At 43.1% G+C, this 16,329-nt stretch overlaps 1 protein-coding gene across 8 annotated transcripts in view; it reads left to right on the top strand.

Annotated features, from left to right (window-relative positions):
• Window positions 1–16,329, top strand: part of NTRK2 (neurotrophic receptor tyrosine kinase 2) — a 388,291-nt gene that overhangs the window by 160,173 nt on the left and 211,789 nt on the right. Inside the window, exon 14 of one of the 8 annotated variants that reach the window (XM_043927533.1) lies at window positions 3,168–8,013. The exons of the other annotated variants lie outside the window; for them this stretch is intronic. Within the exon in view, the coding sequence (XP_043783468.1) occupies window positions 3,168–3,205 (38 nt within the window). The 3' untranslated portion in view covers window positions 3,206–8,013. Of the gene's footprint in view, window positions 1–3,167; window positions 8,014–16,329 lie in introns of those variants that run through there. 8 annotated transcript variants of the gene reach the window in all.

Raw genomic sequence — 16,329 nt, 5'->3', positions numbered from 1 at the left:
GTGGTGTATCTTAAGTGTATCAGTGGTATGTGTGAGTTTCAAGTATATGGGAAGGAGACTAACTTGCCTTGCTTGAGGTGAGGGGTGGTGTAAGCCATGCTTTTCACGCAGACATTACATACTGCTTATCATTATAACAAGCTGGTTTTTCATCAAGAAAGACATAAAGTGTGTATTTTAGGGTGGCTTTACTTGCTTTTCTTGCATGGGTGTGTGGAACTGAGATGTTTGTCTTTGAGGACACATCACAAAAGGCAGAGCAGAAGAAGGTTACAGAGGGACATGACATCAACTTAAATGAGGCAGATGCTGTTGCAGCCGGAGCAAATGGCAGTCTAAAAGAGCTTTCATCTAGTCCAGCAAATTGTTTCTCCCAATTTTAATAAATAAAAGAGCCTTACATTATTGTTTTTTTTCATTTTTTAAATTTAATTTTTTATTGAAGGATAATTGCTTTACAGAATTTTGTTGTTTTCTGACAAACCTCAACATGAATCAGCCATAGGTATACATATATCCCCTCCTTTGAACCTCCCTCCCGTCTCCCTCCCCATCCCACCCCTCTAGATGGATACAGAGCCCCTGTTTAAGTTTCCTGAGCCAGACAGCAAATTCCTATTGTTATCTATTTTACATATGGTAATGTAAGTTTCCTTGTTACTTTTTCCATACATCTCACCCTCTCCTCCCCTCTCTGCATGTCCATAAGCCTATTCTCTATGTCTGAAAAATGTAAAAAAAAAAAAAGAAGAAGAGCCTGTAGTGCGTGTTGGGGAGATGCATGGCAGAGGAAAGTGGCAAATAGAAGCAAATTGGAAGAGCATCCTGGTTCCAATTAAACACTCTGACATCAGTAGACTCTTCCAGTTCTTGTATGGGGTTGGCCCAAAAGTTTGTTTGGGTTTTTCCATCAAATGTTATGGAAAAACATGAACAAACTTTTGGGCCAACCCAATACCATAAACCCGGTGGAAATAAGGTTTGCATTAGCAGTTTAATCTGTTGTTATTTTAATCAAGTAAACGCTTTAAAATTGCATGTTCAGAGAAACTGGTATATCGAATCTACAAAGATTTTGTTTGAGGGTGATGTCTTCTGTTTGTATCTCCAAGCTTTTCTTGCTTTTATTGGCAAACTTGACATCCTCCTGTTAATCCCACTGTTTCAATGGGAAGGAATTTGAGATCCACCCTCTTGAAACCTGAAAGAGTAGCTAAGGTTAGTTCATTCGGTGTTCTCGAGCTGTGTGCCATAGGGCACTCTTCAACGAGTGCTGCCTGTGTTTGCCTGGAGGCTGGGTTTTTAGAAAGAGACTAGAGACAGCTATGAAGGAGACTTAATCAGCATCCCTGTGTGCTTCCTAAATTCTCAGTGCTCTGTGGGTGATTAAATCCATAAACGATGTTTGGCGTTTGTCCCTAGTTCTTTTCCTGAGACTTGGAAGGGCAGCAGAGAGAAATGCCATGGAAATTAAGCTCCATAGACTTTCTTAGTGTTGTCGTAAATGATCATACAGCTTGGTGATGGTAATTACAGCTCTGGAGGCAGATGACAGCAGCACTTGGCAGACCAGACACCAGGTTGAGGAAAATCGAGAGTCTGGAGGGTTGGGCTTAGAAGTGTCTTCCAAAGCTAAACTTGAAAACGTCTTGGAAGCATCTTGGGGGTTTCTACTATGACATCATCTATTCTGTCACTTATGAAGCTGATGAAGATTCATGCAATTTACTCACAGAATTCTATGTAGTAAAACCTTCGCTGTTCCTGCTGGGTTTTCACAGGCAAGTTTGGAAAAAGCTTATCACTTCTCAGGTCATGGTGGGGCAGCCACAGCACCAGAGGTTCTGGGTGGGAATTTGAGTTCTGTCCCACACTAGCTGTCAGAACTTGAGAGGCTGCTCAGTCTTTGGGCCTCAGTTTTCTCACCTGTTAAGTGGGTATAACAATAGAACCTATCTCCTAAGGTTATAGTGACTTTAATTTAAGCAAAGAGCTTGGCAGATAGCCTGGCACAAAGTAGATTTACTGTGCAAGTGATTCCCTCTTCTTTCTCCATCTGGAGTCAGTGAAGTATTTGAAGTCAAGGAACTCCAGTTTCCTTATTTTTGCATCATGTATTACAGTGTCTACTGTTTGGTTGGTGCTCAGTAGATGTGTGCAGAATTAGTTGACATTAAGTATTATATATGTTTTATATATTATGTGTACTAGATACTACATGTCTTAAATTGTATATGTAATGTATATACATACAAATATACTTCATGCTATATGCTATATACCATATTTTATATAGTAGATTCTATATATGTGCCATAGATATGGTATGGTACTTAATTAAATATATGCAGTTAATTAATTGAGATTCCCAGGTGGCACAGTGGTAAAGAATCTGCCTGCCATTGGAGAAGATGAAAGAGATAAGGGCTCGATCCTTGGGTCAGGTTGGTCCCCTGGAGAGGGAAATAGCAATCCACTACAGTGTTCTTGCCTGGAAAATTCCATGGACAGAGGAGCCTAGAAGGCTGCAGTCCATGGGGTCACAAAGAATCAGACATGCCTGAGCACGTGCGTGCACACACACGCACACACACATGCACACACACACAATTAATAGTAGGATCCCTAAAAAAGAATCTAAATCCTCACATGAGCTCAATATTTCTCCAGGTGAAGTCAGCCAGTTCTCTGATCTGGCTGAGTAATTAATTAATTATTTTAGAAATAATTTGGTTTTATAGGTAGGAAAAGAAAATTAGAATTTGGGTAGATATCTATTATTCGGATTTTTTTTCCTTATATATAAAAATTATTGAGGGGTCATCTTTTACTGTGCACAGATTTCTGCTCCTTAAATTAAGGTGTTAACATCTGAGACAGCTGTGGGTGGAACTGTGTGCGGGAATCCTTTGCATCTCTTTCCTGCGTTTCCCGTGCCCTGTAAAGTCAGTTTTAAGTCTAAAGCTAAGCTGGACGATACTGAGAATCCCATTTTCTCCTGATTCCGGTTTTGTAATGACATTATCTTTATGTTTTCAGGCATATTCCATGTTGTGTCTCAGTTTTGATGTTTATTATGTTCTTTTAAAAGTGATTGTACTTGCATGTTATTTTCCATTGATTTTTCTTTTGAGCATGACTTATGTTTTATTTTGTGTTTCTTTTAGGTTTTGTTTTGTTTCATAAGATTCCACTGGATGGGTAACTGAAATACAGGAAAAGACAGAGAAGGGGGCTGTGGTGCTTGTTGGTTGATGCCGCCTTGTAAGCTGGACTCTGGGGGCCGGCATTGACCTTTCCTGGGAAGTGCCACTTACCTGGGATTTCCTGGTAGATGTGGGTGGTATTTGCAGGAGGTACCGCATGAAGCCCGCAGGTGCTGTGAACTGTGGATTGGGGACACCAATGCAGAGACAGCTCACAGGCAGCTAAGAAAGTCAAGAAAACAAATTAATGCGTCTCTTTTGTTCTCACGATCATTCAAATACAAAGTTGAATTGAAATACTGTTGGATTGTGCTTCTCTTCAGAAAGGTGTGTGCTGTTTGACCCTACTGGAAATGTATTGATTTTCAATGTTGCTGTTTATTAAAGGTGAACTGCAAAGTTTTAAAACAAATCTACATGTAGGAACAGGTATAAGTACACACTAAACAGTGTAATCTCCATTTAACATGAATTTTAGCACTGTTTTCTGTTGTTTAATCTGTACTGAATTCAGAAAGTTTCACTTTTCCACCTAGAAAGCAGTGACTAAAAAAGTTAAGGGCATATGCTCCTTTGCTGTGGAGACTTGGGGATATCCTTGGGAGTTTCTTTCCTTCACTGGCTGTTAAGGTCCAGAGTCAATGTAATCACCAATAATGCTTTCCTTAAAGGTTATCAGCAGACAAAAAAAGAAATGAAAAATGAAAAGAAACAGGCTAATTGGTCAGGGGCTGTGGATTTTGGTCAGGCATAGTTTCAGAAAAATCGGAAAGAAGTAAAATATATACATATGGTGCATATGCCCTTTTATTTGACCTCTGTGATCCACCCGCTTTTTAGAAGTTTTCCGAGTGAGAGGGCCGCAGCATCTCATGCTGTTCCCGTGACAGAACTGTAGCTTTTTGCTCTGAAAAGGCCCGCGAGCCGAATGGCTGGCCTGCTGTGAGCAGGAGACCACATTCTAAGAAGGGTAGTCCTCTGCAACATACTCCACTCCGCTGGGTTTTCCCGAGCCGGACAGCTCTTCCTGACCCCAGCAGCACACAGGTGGCAGGTCGCTAATGAATACGTGCTTTATAATGTCCAGCTTCAGTGCTGCGGGGGCAGCCTTCGAGTTACAGAATCCTGCATCCCTGCCTTAGTCTTACATGGACACCCGTCTCACGCACGTGGCCATCACAGTGACCTTTGCATGCACTTGGCTGAGTGTGCACCAGGCGGGATGGGATCCCTGTGAGGTCTGGCTGCTCCTGCCTGCCTCACACCTTTCCTGTTGGGGGAACTTCAGAGCCAGGCCCGGAGCATCTTGTTTGAAAACACAGTTGGCTCTGACTGTTCACACCTGCCCATAGATGTCACAGCTGAATTAGAAACTTACTGACATTTTAAAAAAGCCCTTTCGGTGGAGGCGGGAGGGATAGTTACTCCAGTTTTGCAGTTCAGCTTTAAGGTTTTATAGATTTTTAACTGGTCCAACATATTCAGAAACATTGTTTTGAATTCTGTGTAACCAAGGCATTAATCTCAACAAACTGGGATCCATATAGGCACCATTTGATATAAATAGATTTTCCAAGATGAATACTTTGTACTGTATCTTTTACATTAGCCACGAAATGTGTTACTGCTTGACGTGGGCATTTCACAGAGTCCTATGGATTACAGCATTTGACTTGGCTGCTCAGTATCCACGCCTGAAAGAAGGGTGGTTCCTCCAAGGCAGAAACAGGCTGTTGTTCTCAGAAGTTGTGTTTCCCAAAGGGCTTTTGAGTGTGCGGGCAGCTGACCCTGGGCAGGGAGAGGTCTGAATATTCTCTGAATTCCCATTTTCTTGCCCACTGTTGAATGACAGTTCCTGTCACTACTTAGATTTTGATCTTTCCCAAAGGTGTCAATTTACAAAAAGGCCAGCTATTGCAGAAATCCTGACCCCCTAAAAGAAAAATGATATTCAAACTGAGAGCCTGTCACAGGCTGTCGGGACAGTCAGGGTTCTTAAATATCGGCCATTTGGTGCATTTTTTTTTAAAGTTTTTATGTTATTCCGTGGAGTCATAAAAAGGCAATAAACTCTCTAAGGACTATTTTATAAGTATCCCAGACTCTAAGAAGCAAAAAAAAAAGAATATTTGTCCTCAATAGCTAAAAGAGTTGCAGCTAGATTTTTGGAGAAAATGGAGAAAAGTGGACAGATAAGGCAATTGAATCAAAGAGCAGTTGACATCTCCTAGGGAACAATGAAAACATCAGGCTATTAGAAAATGGTTTCAGTTGCTCTTGTGTTCTTTATTTTTCATTTTTTTCTTAAATCTCTGAAGACCTCCATCAGTAACCCAACTTCTCATTTCTGTGCACCAGACCACCCCTCTCATTCTTTGCTTTTGATGTCCACTGTAAGAAATCTTTTTGAGCATCCTAAAGTGATATAGAATGCATTTTTCCAGCATTATAAAAAGAAAGGCAGCAGTTTTGCTGAGATCAAGTCCATCATCCTCCAATAAGGATGTGGCATTTTAGTGCCAGGCAGGTATCCTAAGTGAGCAACGTGGGCCAGCTGAGTGAACACCATCCCCTCCAGAGGGGCGGCTGTCACCCAGACCAGCCAACTCCTGCCTCCCAGGAATGACGGTCCAGATTTCCAAACCTTCTGATTCTTTAAGAGAAACTTGAAACCTGGATTTTTTATGTGAAATGTCTCTATTTTTAAAAAGTTGGCTCAGTTATTTTTAAAACGTTATGTAGGCCAACAAAACATGTCTGTGGGCTGCCAGTTTGTTACTCTGGTCTTAAAGCAAGATCATTGTTCTTTCACTGTATCCAGTGAGAGATGGGAAAGCACAGATTCAGATGGGAAAGCACATGGCCCCACTTAGTCGGTTTTCCTTAATGTACTGATACAGCCCGTTGGTGAATGCAAAGCAGGTGTGTCCTCTTCAAGAGGTGTGTCTCAGGTCCTGTATCTTGATTCAGGTCCCACTGAGACCCTCCCAGGAAGCTGAGAGAGAGAGGAATAAACTCCCACTGTCATTGCATGATACATCAGTCTGAGACTAAAGGAGATCAGTCTCTTAACAGCAGGAATGAATCTCCACATACTTTCATGCATTCATGGGTTTTCTCTCCTGGTCTGCAGCAGGCACTGGTTTCATTTTGACCCACTGAATCTTCTTTCCAAGAGTAAGGAATAGAAATGAGGCATGAACAATCCCAGCCCCAAGCCTGCAATGCAGAACCCAGGATTCACTTTTGGCTCTGAACTCTCCCTCCCACCCTTCACCCGGCTTACACCCCACCCCCCAACATTGACCAGAGGCCATCAGGATTCAGCCATTGGATGAGTAAACAACTCAAGGAGTACAGCCATGAATTCAGGCCAGGGGTGAGGGCCAGCATGATGCAAGCTCTCCTGCTTTTTCTCTCCTCTTTTTTTTCCTTGATTCTGTTAAAATCTCTGATTTTTTTTCCTCTCTCTCCAACACTCTAAATTGACTCCATGACAGAGAGTTTATTTTTATTTGGTTACTTTGCACACACTTTTTTTTTTCTTTGCAAAATGGAATCGAAGCACTAAACTGGGACCAGTATTAACTCTTCTCTAGCTCTCCAAGATGATTTATGCTTTCACTTGCTCCATTGCTTTCTGTCTAGTGCCCCCTCCCTTGGTTTTCATCTAATTTCCTCCCACTACAATAGAAGCTCATTTCATCTTCTTTTGTCCAGACTCCAGGTAATAGATTCCGTAAACTCCAGGGTCTTCACAGGGTTGCTGCATTCAGCCACGTGGGCTGTGCCGTTCCCCGCTGGTGAAGGTCAGCGGACCCCCAGGCTTGTGCTACTCAGCAGACTGTATTCCGGGGAAACTAGGGCAGAAGTAGCCATTCCATTAAGTGCGTTCTGCTATGTTCACATACCTACAGTGCCTATAAACCATGACAGGTCTGTTCAAGGATACCTGGGAAGGTTAAGGACCCTGCTGAACAGGGCAAGGATACAATTTTCTGTGGGGTGCTGCCAGGCTGAATTAAGTTAAGAGACTTCCTAATCCAGAAAGTGATATGAAAACAGTTGTCAGAGGAGGCAGTTTTCAACTCAAAAGTTAGCCCATTTCCTTGTTTTGGTCTTCAGGGACAAAGGGACCTCCCAGCCATCTAATTTTGACAGTGAGATCACCCTGAGTTTAATACAGGCTAATGTGGTTTGGAGCCTCAGGCTGGTCATTGGTACGTACCCAAGATGGCTTGACGCTGGTATGTCAGGAGTCTTAGTTTCACAGAAAAATAAGCATGTGAGAGGTAAAGGAAAGAACAGAGATTTTCACCACCTTTACAATTCACCACCATCCATTTATGAATGGAGCTTCTATAAACAAATATAAAATAGCAAGAGGTTCTATTCACATTGTATATGTATTTCAAATTGTCACACTGTACACTTTCAACATCTTACAATTTTCTTTGTTGATTATACCTCAGTGACGCTGAAAATACAAAAGAAAAAAAAAGGGAGAGAGAGAAATGGAAAAAAATAGCAGGAGACTCCAGAGAAAGACAGATCTTTGAGTTTCACTCATGTCATGTTTAAATCCATTTGCTGTAATCCATATAGGCAGCCTGTGAATCATTCTCATGCCCTGTTTTGTTCCCCATAATGTTCCAGGTCTTAAAGTCATTTTTCCACATTTCCTGTAAATAATGGATAATCATTTTTATTTTATTTTTAAGTACTGTTTTAACAATGTGGATAGACCATAAATGTACTTGCTGAATTCATTCATGTTTTTAACAAGTCAATAAAGTTTTGTAATTCATCTCCATGTGTCTTGCATTCTCTGTAGGGACTTGTATATTTCCACCCCTCACCTTATTCAAATACATACCATCACCTCATGTGTCGTTGGTGGTGTTCAAAACTAAAGGTGTTAGAAGAAAGTGTGAGAAATGTCACTGGAGTGTGGGGGAGTCCCAAAGCCCCTGGAGATTCTGAAATAAATCTCTTCTAAAAAAGGTTTTTTAAATTTCAATCAGTGTGAGTTGCACATTTACGGTTTATTGATTCTTGCATCAGATATATTTTCATTGGCTAAAAGGCAATCCTAAAAAACAGCAAGAAGTTTAAGGGATTAAAAAGATGAAACGTAACATCCCGTGGGAAAGTCCTTTGGAATGACTCACCTTCCTACAGGAGGTATTTTCAGTGCTCTGTCCCTCCGTTCTAACTGACTTTGTGGTCAAATGAACCTGATAACTTGTGCTATGAAGGAGGGAGGGAGACAGGGAGGAAGACAAGTGGGCACAGAGATAAGGTACCATCTTGAATCTTAACTGTGAACGTGGTGCCCATACTTCACACCCCTTTGGTCTCCGTTTCCTGCCTGGCCCCACTGTCTCTTCTCATTTTCCCCTTTTCAGATAGGACCTAAAATCAAGGTCCCCAGCTTTGATTCACTTGAGATTGCTTTCACTTTCTTGTAACCTTGTAAGTGTTTTCACTCTAAATCAACGACTTAGGAATTGGAAAAACAATGTGACCTGATGTCATACATACTTATTGAGCCAAGTATGCCGACCGCCTTCAAAGAACCTGTTTAGTGCTGGTGACTTGTGTTTTTTCTAAGGCACTTTTAAATGTGCTGAGCTGAGAATGGGTTTTGATGGTAATTTGAAAGTTGTGTGGTAATCTGAGGTGGTAGGCACTGGATGCAGACTTAGCGAATTTGAATTCCAGCTCTGCCCGCAGACTAAATGACCTTGGGAAACTACTTCATGACCTCATTCCTCAAGAGATGAGGATAATGGGAGCAGTGTCTCCCCACTGGGCTCCTATGAGACCTAGATGATGTACTTGGCGTGGGGAGAAGTACTGGGTATCACTAATAATAATACTTGAAAGTACATGGGTTTGCACTGTGCTTGAGTGTGCCTCCATAAATGCCCTGGGTTCACAGACTCACTTGCATGTATGGGTCATTCAGCAATTGCATGGGTGCCAATAATAGAGTCCTCACGAAGGGGGCGTTTCCCTCCCTGGGTCGTTTTGGATGTGGTCCAAGCAGGAGCTTTCTCAGGGGTTCTCCTAAATCTCTTCCTAGATTCCTCTCCCTGCCCAGGTGATTTTTTGCATACTGATCACAGTCAGATTTGATTTTGATAGAATAAGAGGTCATGATCTGTTTGGGCCTGCATGCATGCATGCTGCATGCTAATACATGCATGCTAAGTTACTTCAGTTGTGTTCGACTCTTTGTGACCCTCTAGATTTTAGCCTGCAAGGCTCCTCCATACATGGAATTCTCCAGGCAAGAATACTGGAGTGGGTTGCCATGCCCTCCTCCAGGGAATCCTTTTGACCCTGGATGGAGCAGGCGGGTTCTTTACCACTAGCGCCACCTGGAAAGTAATCACATCCTGTATCCTTAGCCTACTTTTGTTTTCTTCATAGCACATAGGTGGCAGCCAGTTCTCAGCACTAGTCAGTTGTGTTCCTATGGAACTGGGATCTCAGTGCTGCCAGATCCTTTATTTACCAAAAGATGTCAGCTGTGCAGACTTTTTTTTTTTTTAATTGCAAAATGTTCTAATTCTTAAAGAGCAGCTACAAATTCATGCCTTTGCAGAACGAGGGTGCTGACCATGTAAAACATTCCAGGACTACTCCCAGGCTGCCAGTTTTCGGTCTCTGCCTTAATTCTCCTGACTATGGCCTTTACAGATAGGGAAACGGAGACCTGTGTAGGACAAAGGACTGTTTTCTCAAAGTGACCCAAGCCCAGGCATTTCCTTGTGTGTAGGGGGGCAGGGTATGGTTAGGAGGAAAGGGGATAGGAAGAGGCCTGTGGGACCGCCCCCCCACCCCGGCCCCTGCAACAAGCATCTCCGCGGTCCCCTCGTCTCCTAGTCCTATTCGACTGGGCCTGTGTGTGTGTTACTCAGTCGTGTCTGACTCTTTGCGATCCCATTGAGTGTAGCCTTCCAGGCTCCTCTGTCCATGGAATTCTCTAGGTGAGAATACTGGAGTGGGTAGCCATGCCCTTCTCCAGGGGATCTTCCCAACCCAGGGTCTCCAGCGTTGCAGGCATACCATTTGAGCCACATGGGAAGCTGTAGTTTGGACTTGTATTATGATTATTCAGTGAGTTCAAGTGATGCTCTGCAGCTTGAGGATTCTGGAAGAAAAGCATTGAAGGTCATATCCCAAATATGGTTTTCTTCTTTTGTTCTCACTTCATTAAGTCAGAAATTTTCGTCATTTGAAGGGGTTCCTCCATTATCTTTACCTTTTGAATTATATATTTGAAAATCTTTGGCTAAGGATAAAAATAACACAAGAATTGGCTAAGAGATTGTTTGAAAGGAAAAACTTGTTTCAAGTTCCTTTAGAAACAAGTGTTTACAGACAATGGGTTTTCTGATTCCTGATGTAGTTTTTCATAATAGCTATAGCAGGCAATACAGTTGGTCACACTTGGGGTAATGACATTTCATTTATTTAAAAATATTTTGTAATTTGGGGCTTTTTTTTTCTTATTAAATCATTTTAAGTAAGTGGCACTGAAGTTTTACCAGCACATAATTTAAAGTATTTTTACAGTTGTTACTGCCTTTTCTAACACTTTTAAAAGCAGTGTTTATCATTGGATCTAAAAGGTAGACCCAATGATAAACAGGTATCAGGCAAATAGGTATTGGTTTCCAACTGTGTGCCAAGCACTATTTTAAGTGCTTCATGGTTCTTTTAACAGTCTATGAGGCAGATGCTAATATTGCTCCCATTGGAAAGGTTAGGAAACTGAGGAACAGAATGATGAGGGGCTTGTTCCAAGTTACCTAGCTAATGAGGGGGAATGCAGGATTTGAATTCAGGTAGACTAACTCTGGGGGGCTTCCCAGGTGGCTCAGTGGGTAAAGAATCTGCCTGAAACATAGGAGATGTGGGTTCAATTCTTGGGTCCAGAAGACCCCCTGGAGGAGGGCATGGCAACCCACTCAAGTATTCTTGCCTGAGAAATTCCATGGGCAGAGGAGCCCGGTCGGCTACAGTCCATAAGATAGCAGAGAGTCAGACATGACTGAAGTGACTGAGCACACACAGGCTAACTCGGAGATTCTTGTTGTCCAGATGCAGAACAGTAAGGTTAATTGAAGTCACAGGAGAGGCTCTATCCCAGTAAACAGCCCCCCCCCCCCCACCCGTCTCCCTCAGTAATTCATGCCGCTCACAAAGTCCTTGCCAGTCTTGACTTGACAGTACGTGGCACTGTAGTGAACTTGACACTTGCTTTCTAAATTTCACCTTATAAAACAGAAGTTACATCCAGTATGTATCCATTGCTAATTAGCTGTTGAAAACTCAGAGTGTGTTTGCCTTTTTTCCATTGTGCCTGAAGATGGATTTGTTGATTTTGATTGTTCCGAAGTGAGTTTTCTTATTGCTCTGAATCTGGAGCACTTCCTATTCATATGAGGCAGTCACTTGGGCTTCCCTGGTAGCTTAGCTGGTGAAGAATCTTCTGCAATGCAGGAGACCCCAGTTTGATTCCTGGGTTGGGAAGTTCCCCTGGAGAAGGGATAGGCTACCCACTCCAGTGTTTTGGGGCTTCTCTAGTAGTTCAGATGGTAAAGAATCTGCCTGCAGTGCGGGAGACCTGGGTTCGATCCTTGGGTTGGGAAGATGCCCTGGAGGAGGGCACGGCAACCCACTCCGGTATTCTTGCCTGGAGAATTCCATGGAGGGGTCTGCCAGGCTACAGTCCATGGGGTCACAAAGAGTTGTACATGGCTGAGCGACTAAGCCCAGCTCTCCAGTGAGGATACGTGAAGGTAGAGAAACCACTTCAGTGAAGAGGTGGGTCGGGGACGTGAAGGGGAGGTTTGCTTGAGAACACACCCTGCTATCTCCATGGAGAGGACCTGGACTTTGGGACAAGGTGTTGGAGATGGCTGAGCAGTTTCTGGCCTCTGAGCCGCACGGTCATGTCGCTGCTCCTGTCCTTGAATGTCCTGTCTGCAGCCAGTGACTGAGAGAGACTGCCAAGGGCACATGCTAATTTTCCAGTCATTTGGTCAAGTCCCATCTCACATACCACAGACCCCGGGGCCTGTGTTTACTGAATCAAAATCTCTGCTCAACCATAAACTAATGAACAGACAATTCTCTCACTCTCTTCTTTTGAAATTTTTACTGCGTTTTGAAGGAAGAAGGGCAAAGCCTCTTTTGTGTTGGTTTGCCTCTCTTCCATCTCTTTCTACTAGTTCTCATCCTACAGTAATTAGTCTTGTTGAATTGATAAATAAAAAGGTAGATTAGATTGCTTTATGGATTAGAATTCAGCTTCAGGTAAGCTCACACAATTTCTCTGAAAACCCTGGAGCTGGGTGGGAAGTACAGAGGTGCCAGCACTGTTTGGACTTTTGGGGGAGTTCTAGGTTTTTAACATGAACTATGAATCCTGAACTAAGATAGTCTATTTCCCAGATGGCTCAGTGGGTAAAGAATTCACCTGCAATGCAGGAGATTCAGGAGACTTGGGTTCAATCTCTAGGTCAGGAAGATTCCCTGGAGGAGGAAATGGCAACCCACTCCAGTATTCTTGCCTGAAAAATCCCATGGACAGAGGAGCCTGGTGGGCTGCCATCCGTGGGGTCACAAAGGCTCAGACACAATAGGGATTGCTGAATAGTAATAATAGGTAATCTATGAGGGTGCTTCAGGCTATTCAGATATTACACTCAGAGCCACGTTTCTCTCTGCATTTACCTAGGCTCCTGGATTCGGGGGAGGCCAACTACCTCTCTATGGCCCTCTTGCTCTAAATACTGTTGAGCTGAATGCTGGTGAACTCCTTTGTCCCTTCAACCCTCTGGGAAAAACTTCCCTCTGTGGTCAGTCTCCATGTCTCATCACCTCTTGTTTGTCCCTTTAACGTGCCCAAATGTCTTTACATCATCCCTACATCTCTTCATGTGAAACCACCCGGGGTGAATTCTTTTTCTGTAGCACCACCCCACTGCGATCTATGTATGAAAGTGAAAAGTGAAAGTGAAAGTCACTCAATTATGTCTGACTCTTTGAGACCCTGTGGACTGTAGCTTGCCAGGTTCCTCTGTCTATGGAATTCTCCAGGCCAGAATACTGGAGTGGGTAGCCTTTCCTTTCTCCAGGGGATTTTCCCAACCCAGGGATCGAACCCAGATCTCCCACATTGCAGGCAGATTCTTTACCATCTGAGCCGCCAGGGAAGTATCAATAAATTCTTTAATACATTATCTTGTTTTATCTTAGCCGGATCCTATTCAAAATCCAGTAAGTATTAATCATCAATTATAGATCACACATGAGCCAGGCACTGGGAAGATACCACAGTTAGCAAAACAGATATCCTCCGTGACCTCCTGGGCCATGGTTTTACAGTTACAGTGTCTGCAATGTTGACACTGTTATCATGCATACTTTACAAGAGGGAAAAGAGACTTGAAAAGTTAACTTGTCCAACGTTCCACAAATGAGATCTGTCTGCCTAGGAATTCATGCTTCTGGCCCTCACTCTCTGAGGACAGTGCTCTTTTGTTCTCTTGAGGGACCCCCAGCTGCAAACTCTGAGAGAGCTGTCAGGCCTCTGCTCTTCACCTTGGTGGTTCTAATTCTTTTTGACCCACTATAAATTTGTGAAAGGTGTCCCAGCTCTTGGTACCTATTTTGTCTCTCTTTTTTCTTTTCCTTCCTCTTTTTTATTTTCCTCTGGCTGCCTTTCCACCAACATAAACACACACAGCTATGTTTTATCTATTCTTTAATTTTAACAGTTAAATTTTAAATTTACAATTGGTTGGGTGGAATATGTATTTAAAAAGTGAGATGGTATGTGAGTGAAACAGAGAAAGGAAGGAAGAAAAGACATAATAATTCTCTCTCTCACACACACACATCCACACACACACATGGAAAAGGTGTATCACATAAGTTAAGCTTTGATTGAATGAGAAGTTAATTCCAGTACATTATACTATTATCACCTCCCCACTGCTCACTGGGATTTAATGCTCCTTTAGAAAACTTTCTGTATTGTATTTTTTGCTTTTTGTTTTTACTTCCTTATAAATAGCAAAAAGTTTTGCTGAGAAGAAGTTATTACAAATCCCAAAAGGTTGGTGTTCCATTCTGAGCTCCAAGATATAAGGATTGAGTGGATTCAAACTTGGCCAACTTTCTGACTTGGCAAGTTCTTCCATCCTTATTTATGACAGCTTGGAAACTTCCAGGGCTTATAAACGATGTTGCTGATTTTGTCTCCCTTTTCTATTTTGCTGTGAATTATGAAATAACCAGCCTGAAGGTTAAAGCATTAACCCTCTTAGCAGCATAAGTGTGTGTGTGTGTGTGTGTGTGGCTGTGTTCTTTCTTTCCTTGGTTGTCAGGCACATTTACATTTTCATACAGGCAGTGAACTTCCCTTTTCTGCCTTTCCACAAAATGACAGTCGGAAATGCTGAGGTCTGGGGTATGCAGAATGATAGGCTTGTGGTCTCTATTGTGGCCACAAAGGACTTCTTGGTCAGCTGTTCTCCAACGGACTGTATATCTTGTCCTCAAATGGCAGTTTAACGGCTGGTACTCCAGAGCAAGACAGGTAATCAGGAAAGTCTCAGGGAGTGTTTCCGAGAGGCATGAGCTGGTTGTGTTCTGGGGATCTCCCTGCCTGTTTTCTCAGTAGAAAATTGTCAGAATGGGGGAACTACTGAGAAGCTGTCTTCCCTTCCTTCTTTTTATCTTAACTCCATATCCAGTTCCTTGAATACTCATCTTAAGTACTTTTTTCTTTGGATTCCTGTAAAGTCACAAAAGTTGGGAGCCTCTGATTATTGCGTAGAGGATACAGACTTTTCAGAATACAGGCAGGATGAATTTTTGAATGCAGAATGTGTCCTTGGAGAAGCGGGCGCCAAGTGGGGATTAAAGCTGCAAGGATTTTTTAATCAGGAAAAACTCTTGTGTGAGAGAAAATGGAGAAGAAGCCGGAGAAGGCTGCAGGAGCATCAGACTGCCTAGCAAGCAGTGCTTTGCGGGGATGGGGCGGGAAGAAAGCCTGGGTGAAGCACCCTCGATTGCCACTCTCTAAGCAGGTGTTGGCAGAGCTTTGGGGTAGATTTGGGGGATTTGGGGCTGCTGGGTGTCTGTGAGCCACAGAAGGCCATCCGAGGAGTTCCTGGTCTTCTGGGATGTGTCTGCCTTACAACCAGACCAGGCTCAGTCATTGGTGCTGGAGCAGCCCCCAGGAGCATGGACTTTATGCAAATGAAAGGGTGGATTTCAGAGCACAGGTGGATTTCAGGGTGTAGCTTGATCACTTTTGCTCCCTGACATTGAGGGTCCACAGGGTGCTGTCATACAATGGGCGCAGTCTTATCTGACCTCCAGTTGTGTGATATACAGGATGATTTCACTTCCCATCTCTCTGTAAAACGTAGTGCCCATCTGACAGTGCCCTGCACACCCCTGGCTGGACCACTGGGCTCCAGAGTTGAAGGGAACATTTAGTTCTTTAAATGACCTACTACCAGTTATATTGGTTTAAAGGGCTTCAACCATACATGTTTCTTTTTTAGAAGTGCAAACTGGGCAAGTCAACATTTTGAAATGTTTAAAATGTCATTTTTGAGCTGGAGCCATCCTTTTATTTATGGCAACATAAAACGACATCTGAAGCTAAGACCTGTTTTTGCTTTCCTTGCCTGCCTCCCCAAACTACCAGTGACTTGATTTCACTTCATTTTGTGTTCCCTGTCAAACAAATGTCCTATGGTGGCAGCTCTCCTCATCGATTCAGCTTCTTTCGGAAGAGTGTTTATGGAAGTCCCTTGCCAGGCCTGAGGAAAGAGCTGGAGTGGAGCAGAGCGAGGTGTCCTCTTACACAATTCTTCACCCCAGCCTCGAGTTGAATTGTTTTCAAGAAAAATCCTTGTTCAGATTCGACAGACTTTACTGAATGCTTTCTATGGGCTATACCGTAGATTGCCAACTCCACTGACTCAGGAGACCAGATGGGTCATGGGAATGAGTAGGTGGAGTGGCCCCGTGCACGGGCAGAGCTAGCCCACCCCAGCTAGTGTTGTTGTGCAGGAATGCAGGC

Source organism: Cervus elaphus, chromosome 16 (assembly GCF_910594005.1).
Source record: "Cervus elaphus chromosome 16, mCerEla1.1, whole genome shotgun sequence".
NCBI classification, from domain to species: Eukaryota; Metazoa; Chordata; class Mammalia; order Artiodactyla; family Cervidae; genus Cervus; species Cervus elaphus.
The sequence above is the reverse complement of the archived record's forward strand: the minus strand, read 5'-3'. Positions and strand labels throughout refer to the sequence as shown.